Genomic DNA, 10,467 nt, shown 5'->3' on the forward strand with positions numbered 1-10,467 from the left:
CTCTCCCTATATCATACAGCCACACAAAACCTCAAAATCCTCCCCCAGCGCAGTCAAATGGGATTCAACACACGCGTGCTTTATCCTACCTCTGGTGTTGGTTGCCATGTCTGCCACTTTCTGAAAGGCATCAAGGAAAGCCACTGCCGCCAGCACCGTGGTCCTAAAATACAGAAAAATACCACATTTTCAAAGAAATTCAGATAAAAGGCATACAATTCACAAGTAATGGTAATATAAGATACTTTATGGAAATAAAATCAATAATAACAGGGTTTTTGTACATTGCAAGTCCAATTTTGGAATTGATTTTGGCATAAGCATGTACTGGTTTATTGCTGTGTGGTCTCGAGATGTGTTTTTTGTTGTGGTTATTATTATTATTATGGTACCATATTATAGTATGCAACCCATGGTCCAGTCACACTCACTCACCGGAGTTGGGAGTGCAGCTTGGTGGCTTTGGCGCTGAAGTCCTCCCACACCGGGTACGAGCACTGCAACACAGCAGAGACAACAATGCACCAACCTGAATAAATCTCATCTGCAGTATGTATGTTTAAACAAACACACACGTTGCGCGCTGTGCGTGTGTGTGTTTGTGTGTGTGTGTGTGTGTGTGTGTGTGTTGGGGAAGGCGCGGGGGGGGCAGCTTGCCCTGTGGCAGGAAGGGGGTGCCGTCCTGCGATAAGAACAGATTGAATAATGAAGCCGCACACTTGTGTAGACATTGTGGGCACATGAACTCAGGACGGGTTCATATTTATTTGACAAAGGGAAAGCGAGACCCATTTTATATACATTATATAGACGCATTCCTTTTACTTGTCTTAAGCAGGGGAATGATGCCCGCATCCTGTTATATATAATTGGAACCGTGTAACATGGAGATCATCTAAATTGTGATAAAAGTTGTGGAGTTGTGTCAACAAAGCATTCACTCAAATATTCATGCTGATTGCTCGACTTGGCCATTAAATCGGACTACTGTCCTTGTCCCACTATACATGCAAAGGAGGGAAATCGATTTATTGACTGATTTATTCTCTGACCATCTCACTCTGACCATCGGCAGTTAGCTGATTAGCATTGCGCTTTTTCCAGATCACGTATTACATCACGGACAAAAACAGACAATCCATTCAGACAGTTCTACATCTACATACTGCGCACATTTATTATTTTGAAAATGAGAACCTTGACATTCGGGTTTTATCCAAAAGCAAACATAGGCAATCGCGAATTACATTTAGTTCATTTTTGTCCACCTCTGTCTAAAAGTCAAGCTTTAGTTGACAATCAGAAAATTATACAAGGAAATTTATCTCCATGTCCTTATTTTTCCATATTCGAAATACTGAATGATTGATAACATTTCTTACCAGCAGTTCAAAAACATATTAATGAGATAATAATGAATAAAAATGAAATAGTTTTCATAGTAGCATTGCTCATCCCATACCATTAGACAGTGTAATTTTTAATGCTGGTCCCAAGCCCAGGTAAATTGGGAAGTGCATCCGGCACGGACAACCAGACCATCTGGCACGCCCTAAACGGAGAAGACACTAACTACGCACAACATGCATGATGTACCTACTTAGCAGTCACGGTATATCAGGCATTTTCTGTGCAGGAACATTTCACATGTCTGTGTGTGGATGATCCCTAATCCCTGCATACTATAAGGTGATGGGACATGTAAGGTAAATGACTGAGAACGGACAAAGACAACGTGCTAGATAAAGGAGGCAGGGCATCAAGAGAAACAGAAGGGAGCAGAAGTGACATCACAGGCTCTGTTGTGATGGTGGGATGGGAAGGGCCTCTCTGGTCCCGCGTCTGGACGGGGGACGTTTGATGTCTGTTAATTCTGCCTGAAATCAGAGCTTGATATTCCCCCCGTGGACACCGGCTCTGTTTGAAGTGGCCTAATCTGCGGTGCATGCCTGAAGTCCGTCACATCGAGGGGGCTTGTGGAGTGGAGATAAGGAGCAACGATGCCCCCGCCGAAAGCTTCCGACCCCCCACGCTCTATTACGTGCACCCGCTTCGCTGTCATCATTAGCATATTTACAGTCCTGATCCAAAAGACGGAGCCTGGAGCATCCTGGGCAGCCAGATAATCGCGAGCTCCCACCATCTCACCAGCGTATGACCCCCAAACAATTAGATAAGCACCTCGCTCCATCCCGTCCCTGCAGCACGCGAAGCCTGATGGCTTGCCAGGAGAGGAAGCCAGCTATTTTCTTTTTAGCGTAACCAAGCGGCAAAGAGGCATTAAGGGGCTGCATTTTAATCACGCACAAAAAAAAAGCAAGCGCACAACAGAGAGATGGGCGGTGATGCCAGGGATATCCCCTATGTCGAGGGAAACCACAATGGAGCCTGGGAAAGTAATCCCAGCGCTGGTGCCATGCAGGATAACGCGCATGGGACATTTTTGGCAGCCCTCCGCTTTGTCATGTGCCTTACCCACAACATCAAAGCCCCTGTGCAGATAATGAGGAGAAATGTAAACACCACAACCCATCAAGCCTTTTCATAAGCAATTCAGAATTTCCGGTCTGCTATGACCAGACGCACTTCGTTTTTTTTACACTAAACCAAATATTGTTGCATTGATAAATCTTATCTGCGATTCATATGCAGACAAAGGCCAGGGAGAACACAGAGAACGTCAGTGAACTCAAAACAGTTGACCTTCCCACAGGAATGCTGACCCTCAGAAGAGGGTAACGATCAAACGGTGTGGAAATTGGTAAACGGTATAAAGGTAAAGCTCCCACCCACCTCACACTGCCTTGTGCAATACATGGCGAAGCTCATTCTACAGCAAAACCACTCGCAAGATATGAATACAGCAGTGCTGCAGTCAGCCGGCCAATTACAGAGAAGTGCAGCACGGCCTGATGTGATGAGAACCTTACAGAATGGCTCCATTTTTCCTTTCTTCCCATTTGATTTCAACTAAAACTGGGCAAGTAAGACAAAAAAGGGGGCTGTATTAGACTTACTCCCTCTCAACAATGCATTCATATCTAAGACGGGACAGTGCATTTTTAAAGATCCCCTATTTTGGCTTTTATATCGTCTCTTTCCGTAATTTGATCCACTTTGATCCAGTCCCACGTTGAGTTTTCCCCAGTGTCTGTTGCTTTAAATGCTAATGAGGAGGAGAGAGGCGGGACAAGGAGGAGAGCGGCCAATAGAAGTTGATGGGACATTAACGCACAGTTTCTTCACAGTCTAGCGTGACGGAACTACAAAAATAAATTTGTGCAAATTTTTACATCCAATCACCGAGCGACTGCAATGCTTCACACGTTTTCAAGCCATGACGGTCAGTGGAGTTACTTTTTTAGGGGTGGGAAATTCTATTGGCCAAAAAATCATCAGAAACAGGAGGTAACCATAAAAGAGGACAAATTCCAGACCTGACCATCTGAGCTGCAGCTATTTGAACGGAGAAGCAGAATGGCGAAAGCACTCTTTACACCTATCGCCATTTCTAGCCACTGCAGGACCATAGAACTCGTATTAATGTTAAATAATCTCACAAAAGGAACTTTTCATAATAGGGAACCTTTAATGTACTTGACATAGTGGAACTTAAGAAATTGCAGCACTGCAATTTAAGTTAGAAGGCACTAAAAGGCTTTGGTCTAAAAAGTGTCGGGACTGGTGAGAAGATGACAGCTGGAAGTTGGGAGGTTCATGCAGGAGACGTTTCCCAGAGGTCTTCTGAACCAGGCCCGTGTATATCACTTGTTTCATAATCAATAAGTCACAGGATATTAGAGGCAGTTCAGGAAGAATGGATTTTTTCCATTGTGCTCTGAAACACCACAGGTAATAATTGCCTGATTTTCCTCCATGAGCAATAAACGCGACAAAATACACAACCACAAAAAAACACATGCGAAGCAGAAACCTCAAATAACACCAGTAACGTGCACATTACTTCTCTTTCTCACCTGGTTAAAGCTGTATTTAAAGCTCAGAAATACAAGTAGCATATGCATGTATGACGCTTGTAAATCGAACTGGGTTTAAACAGTCAGGGACTCGAGGGAAAAGTCACAGCGTTGTGGGTTGCATTTTGAGATCAAAAGTAAGACTTGTTCCTGCTAACACTGCATTAAATAAAAACGCCGTTAATCCTTCCAATATAGACAGCAGACAGGCTACATCTAAGGAAAAAAATCTCATGAAATAATCAGTGTTGCCGGATTGTACAACACTGGTCTAATTGAGGCATTTTTAAAATCCTTGGTGGGGCAATTAAAATTGGGCTGGTTCATTAGTACAGTTACAGTCATAAGGTTTTTTTTTTGTAGCACCACGTTGACATTTTCTGTCCAAGCTCTGGTTGTAGAAAGACGATGTCACTGAATGCCTTGGCATTGGGTGTCTATTGATGAGGGGTTTGTGTGCATTCTCTTCACAGCACGTTAGCGAACATGCTATGTCTAATTTGCACCAGCCACGGCGCTCCTTAAGTCTCCTTCCAGTAGAAACCGGCCTCTTATCTCGCTGCTCCGGAGAACGCCGGGCTGCTTAAACAACATGTCTGGCAAATCACCGCTCTCGTATTACATTAGGACACACGCCACAAACTGCTGTCAGATGAAATGGGTACGTTTCTTTGTGCATAATTCATGAGCAGGAGAGCTTTCCGACTTTGCGGTGCTAATGAAAGATAATGATCATGTTTATGCCTTTCTGCCACAGGGGCTAGGGTACGACATTCGCCCGAGTCTAAATATTTGAAATGGATGTGCTTTCTTTCATGTCTGTCTTCCTTCTTCCACATCCTCCTTTTCGGTGGGAGGAGCAAAAGTTTCGTCCCTGAACGCTGGCATAAGCACGACACAGCAATTGGCTGAACTTGACATTTGCCCTCGCGGACGACACAAAAGAGACGAGGAAAAGCACATCAACCTCTCGCTTTCATGCCCCCCTTCATCGACCACCCCTCCTCCACCTCATCTGTGCATGGATAAAGACGTGAATGAGAGGATGAAGGGATGCTCGCCTGGCGAGAGGGGAAAGAAAGGGGCAGAGAGGCTGGTGGATGCCTGCAGACAACCAATTGGTCAGGCTGCTCTGCTTCCGTCGTTCAGGCCGTCGCTGACTGGTCGAGAGCTTTCGTGGATGTGGGACAAAAATAGCCGGTTCTTTCAGTATCACCAGGCTTCCCACACAGTACGTCTTACTCACCGGCGTGAACGAAAGAGTGACAGGGGAAGGCAAATCTTCTGCTTTACCATTTAGTAGCGGAGCCTGCAGCAACACATTAATGAATAATGGAAATCACTTAGTGCAGATGACTATTCCTTCCTTTCTGCGCCGGCACTCTCCATTTCTTTCACACACTCCCACACTCACTAGATCCCTTGCTGCTGAGTAGGGGACAGACAAGTGGCAAATGGAAGGTAAACCCTGGCAAACCCTAAAGAGTCACTGGTGAGGGACATTTTGCTCATACTGGTCATTGTGAGGGGTCGCATGTATCCAATGGCGAAACTATTGTGGATGCAGAGTCTTCTAGTACGGTGATAAACCCCTACCACAAGGCAGCCTGATGATTGTGAACAGTGAGTAATGCTCCAAATACATGTCTGAAATGTCTGGAGAATTAGTACCAACTGAAGCCATTCTGTTGGGTCCACCTTGCTGAAGCACTTAATGTATTTTATTTCTGCTCTTACTTGTCACCTTATCCTGTCACCATGGCCATTCCGTCCTCCGTCTGGTTAATGAAACAGCCCTGGGCTGGAATCAGTATTAATGCTGTACTCAGACTGATTGGATGCCGGTCATGTGACAGCCATCACTCTGATCCACTCAGATAAACACTTGCTTTCTGATTGGAGTACTGTGTCACAATTCACGCCACTCCAGTTGTGGACCTAAACAAGCCAGTCCATCACACCAAGAACTATAACATGTATCCTTCAGGTAACCAGTGAGCCGGTGTTCTCCATCTGCACCGTGTAGGCAAATTAGCAAAGCAGGACATCTCATCTGTGCCATTCAATTATTAACATGGATGTCATTTTTGTCTGCTGTTGTGCCGGGAAGCCAACAACAACAACAGAGGCAAATCAGAGCATATTTGCTCCCCAAAACAAATTCCTTCCCCGGAAATAATTACCACCCTTCAGAGTGTTGTTTTTCCCTATAGTCAGCAAATGCAAAGAATGGGAAGGGTCGGACATGCTCAACAAAGCAAAGTCTGAGAGCAGCTGGCACGCAACCAAGGAAACCTCTCAAACCGAAACAAGTCGATTCATCTTTAATGAAGCAAACGAGGGCCAAAAGGCTCCTCCGCTGTCAGTGCGCTTCCTAAAAATGAATAGGGTGCATCATGCAAGCGTGAGATGAGTGGCACGAGTAGCGTCCCAATTCCACAGCTTCGGTCCCCAAAATGGGTCACCCGAAACCACACTCCCTGCCATTCACATGCGCGCCTGTAACGCTCCACCAGACACCACATTTAAGAATAACATCTATCCACTTGTCCACTGGGTACATTTGACAGGATGATAATGATGCTCGAGAGGTGAGCAGAAGGGGACAAATTCCAGATCCGACCATCTGAGCTGACGCTCTATGAATGACAAAACCACTCCTCACACCTATCGCCATTTCTAGACACTGCAGGACCACAAAAAGGCTATGGGAACTTGTGGAAATAAATCGTGGAAATAACCCAGTTGTCATGATCCGGTTCGACAGGAGCTACTCCGAGTCCGGAGTTCGGCACGGAGTTACATGTTCGTCCTGTGTAATGTTTCCTGATTGTTAACACCTGTGTATGAGTGTATAAAGCTGCCCTGCTTGTGTCTGTTCACTGTCGGGTCATTGTTTGGTGATGTTTCCCTTGTCCTGTCTACTATGTTTTAAACCCCGGTCTCTTGACGGCGTGCGTATGCGTCCTCCTTCCTCACCATGTCCAGCCATCGTGACACCAGTATATTCAGTATCACCTTTGTGCAGAGCACCAGGGCCTGGTAGGTGTGTTCAGTAATCCATCCCTGCTTTTAACTAGTCACTTAACTGCCCACCTATGGAGATACAGCCAGTACAGGTCAGTAGGTGGCAATTATAGTACTCCAAAGTAAACTAGGGTAGTAGCCATTGATTAAAGAACCTACAACACAAAAATTAATTCAAAATTATTTTAATCTAAATACAAAATAGAAAATGTATTCAAAACCAGCTTAATTTAGCTTCTCAGACGTTTTTTTTTCAGACATTCAATAAAATGAATTTTTTTCCCCATCGGCAAAACAAATTTACCAGCAGGGAATCACGTAGAAAGGATGTGTATTATAGACCGAAAGTTCGTGTTTGCTGACCCGTCGTTTGCTGCGGGAGCTCAACCTGACCCAGGCCGAACTAAAATCAATGACTGAAGTTGAGCCTTAACCCGTCGCGAGGTGTGTTGCGTTGCTCGGCCTGCTGCTTTATAACCAGGGCTGCACCTCTCAGATATGCTGGTCACTGGCCAAACTTGTTCGTTTATGTATTTTTTTGAAGACAAGTGTGCTATAATGGCCTGCATTTGTGAACCGTGCTAGAAAAGAATGAAACAACAATGACCTGTGAGATAAAAATCTATTATTATCACATATTATTCATATGTTACATTCTATATTTCAGTCTTGCTGTTTACAATATGGTAATATGGACATCATGACTAGTAAGAGCTTTTTGAGTATTATTATATAGCCTTCCCTTACTCACATGTGAGCTCAAATGAGACAGAGTGATGGGCGTGTGTGACACTGAGCGTGAACCCTCATAATACCTCTCCATGACCTGACTGCATAGCACACTAGCTGTCTGAAGGGATTATGCACAGACTGAAATACACACACACACACACAGGCACTCATAAACACACTGACTGACTCTGCTATATTTCACACAAACGCACAAATCTCAAGGGAACAAAGCATCGCGATGCTTTCTCCGATCTAGACTCCCTGCAAACGGCTTAGAGGCAAGGATTCAGGGTTTCATTTCATGCCAGCATTTATTTGGCCGGGATAGTGGTCAATTAATCAAGAACGGAATGATGGCAAATAGTCTATTTTTACCCTGTTGTCCCTGAATAAATACCACGCTAGTACAAAACTGATCCAAAAAGGTCAGCGGGGCAACTAACATTCTAACGTTCGAGTGTTTGGATCAGTATTGATTGCTGTAATATTCACTGTAAACGCAGTACAAGTCACTCTTGAGATGCCGTTACCGAACCAAATAAGACACAGTAAATCCCTCCGGTTTGGATATGCATACGACACGTACAGCATACGAGGCGCAGCGAAGACGAGACAGGAGACGCAGATGAGAAGTGACCGTGCCCGTGGGGTGCCAAGCTCCAGGAACAAAGGCAGAACAAACGAAGAGGTGGAGAAAGAAAGTGCTTCCGATTCCACACACCCCGTACCGAGGCAACGTTGTGCCGGGCCGCACGGGAGTCGCCGTGGCGATGCTACGGTCCCTTTATGCTGCGCACAGAGAAGGACAAACGAATCAGAGCGGACAGGCGTCACACCAACGAACCACCGCGCTGTATTTTAACGCCGGTTTAACAGGGGGGCCACATCACCCAGGGGACACGTCACCTGTCACCGAGCTGGCTCATTATTTTCTTCAACCTGGGCTACTCCGCATCCTCCCACCCGCCCGGTACCACCCCGGCACACCAGCACCCAGTGAAAAATGGCCGAACCCCGGGGGGCGGTGATCGCACACGATAACCAGGCATCCCCCTGCCCGTGGGATCCCGCGATGAGCGAAGATGAAACCGGCACTAAATTATTGACGGCCTCCCTCTGCGCGTTTGCCAGGCGGCGAAGGAACAAAGACGAATCGGCGTGTGGCTTGTACGCTGACTGGAAACGAGCGACTGCTGAAAAGCGTAGTCACACATGGAGCTCCTCTTTCCGGCGTTCCTGGCGAGAGATTTCGGCCGAGGGAGGGAGGGAGGGAGGGAGAAGAGTGCCACATATTAACCACGTTTTTTTTTTTTTTTTTTTTGGGGGGGGGGGGGGGGGGGGGGGGGGGGGGGGGGGGGGGGGGGGGGGGGTTGGCAGAGCAGAGCTGGGTGTTGATCTGAGGAAGAAGCGTTTCTTTTTCTTGCTTTTTTTTTTTTGGATGCGCCAACAGCCTTGAACAGATGACCAATTTCATTGTGGCCAAAAATGTTTCCAAATTGATATTAATTAGGGGATTATAAATGGGGGGGTGGGGCTGCCTGGATCTAACCACACTGATAGAATTTCCGTCCAGCCAGGGGCCACTTTAAAATGACGCCTGACACAAAAATCGATGCGCCGTTTTCCACAAGGGACCCGGGGACCAGAAACGCACATAAATAATATTAATAATAATAATAATAAAATAAAAAAGACAGAAAAGAAAGGGACGAGTGAGACTGACGGGACTGATATCTGCGAAATCAGCAGCAGCAGCAGCCCCATTGTGCACGACAGAAACGCGCACAATGCGCGTACAAAGAGCGGCGACGGCGGCGTCGCCACAATGCGGCGACACATGTAGCCCGTGCGCGCGTCCGCGCGAAAAGCGACACGCACCCCCGCGACAAGGCGTGCGCTTCACGTGGCGTTGCGGCATCGCTCGCAGGTGGCGACGCCGGCGGACCGCTGCATACCTTCATGTCGTTCACGATCTCCTGGAAGAGCCCGCCGAGCGCCCCGCACTCCTTCTCCACCGACTCCATGTTCACCAAATCCAGGGCTGCCGGGGTGAAGGAGCGACACTACGGCGAGAAACAAGAGCGATCTTCGGGGTAATTTCCGACCCGATGTCGGGCTGCCGTTCCGCTCGGACGAGAAGAGGAAGGCTCGGTGGAAGTGGTCTAGTGACGGCGAGCGCGGAGTCCCGGCTCCGGAACTACTCCCCCCGGCAGGAGGCAGAAGAGGCGGGTGGCGGTGCGGGGGACAGGCGCATGTTCGCTCCCGGTGAGCGCGATGCGAGGCGAGGCGAGGCGAGGCGAGGCTGCCCGTGATTGGAGCAGACGCGGCGGGTGTAGCGGAGCGGGGAGAACGGGCGGTCATTCGATCCATGGGAATTAAAGGGGGCAGGACAGCCTGCCTGTCACATGGAGCCGGGGAGGGGACACACACACACACACACACACACACACACACACACAGCGAAATTTCAATCAGAAAAGGGGAACGTCGGAGAGATTTCCGGGGTGAAAGAAGACGTTTAAAAGGAAATTGACACTTTTCGCTGATTTATGTCTTTTGAAGAAAACTCATATCATTCCGTTTTTAACACTTTTCTATACATACATACATACACATAAGAAAATGATTACTGTTTCAGAATTGAAGTTAGTGCCCAATTGTCAAATTGTTTCTTTAATGAATAGATTTTTTTTTTTCGTTTCCTTTTGACGATGGCTTGACATGAAAAAGA

At 46.9% G+C, this 10,467-nt stretch overlaps 1 protein-coding gene across 5 annotated transcripts in view; it reads right to left on the reverse strand.

The window, feature by feature from the left end:
* Window positions 1-10,103, reverse strand: part of mtss1lb (MTSS I-BAR domain containing 2b) — a 56,947-nt gene extending 46,844 nt beyond the window's left edge. For all 5 annotated transcript variants that reach the window (XM_028955874.1, XM_028955872.1, XM_028955873.1 and 2 more), the window contains exons 1-3: window positions 9,692-10,103; window positions 436-497; window positions 90-163 (exon numbers count right to left, since the gene is read on the reverse strand). In XM_028955874.1, the coding sequence (XP_028811707.1) occupies window positions 90-163; window positions 436-497; window positions 9,692-9,760 (205 nt within the window). In that variant the 5' untranslated portion in view covers window positions 9,761-10,103. The remainder of the gene's footprint in view (window positions 1-89; window positions 164-435; window positions 498-9,691) is intronic.
* Between the last annotated feature and the right edge of the window lie 364 nt (window positions 10,104-10,467).

Source organism: Denticeps clupeoides, chromosome 16 (assembly GCF_900700375.1).
Source record: "Denticeps clupeoides chromosome 16, fDenClu1.1, whole genome shotgun sequence".
In the NCBI taxonomy this organism is placed as follows: Eukaryota; Metazoa; Chordata; class Actinopteri; order Clupeiformes; family Denticipitidae; genus Denticeps; species Denticeps clupeoides.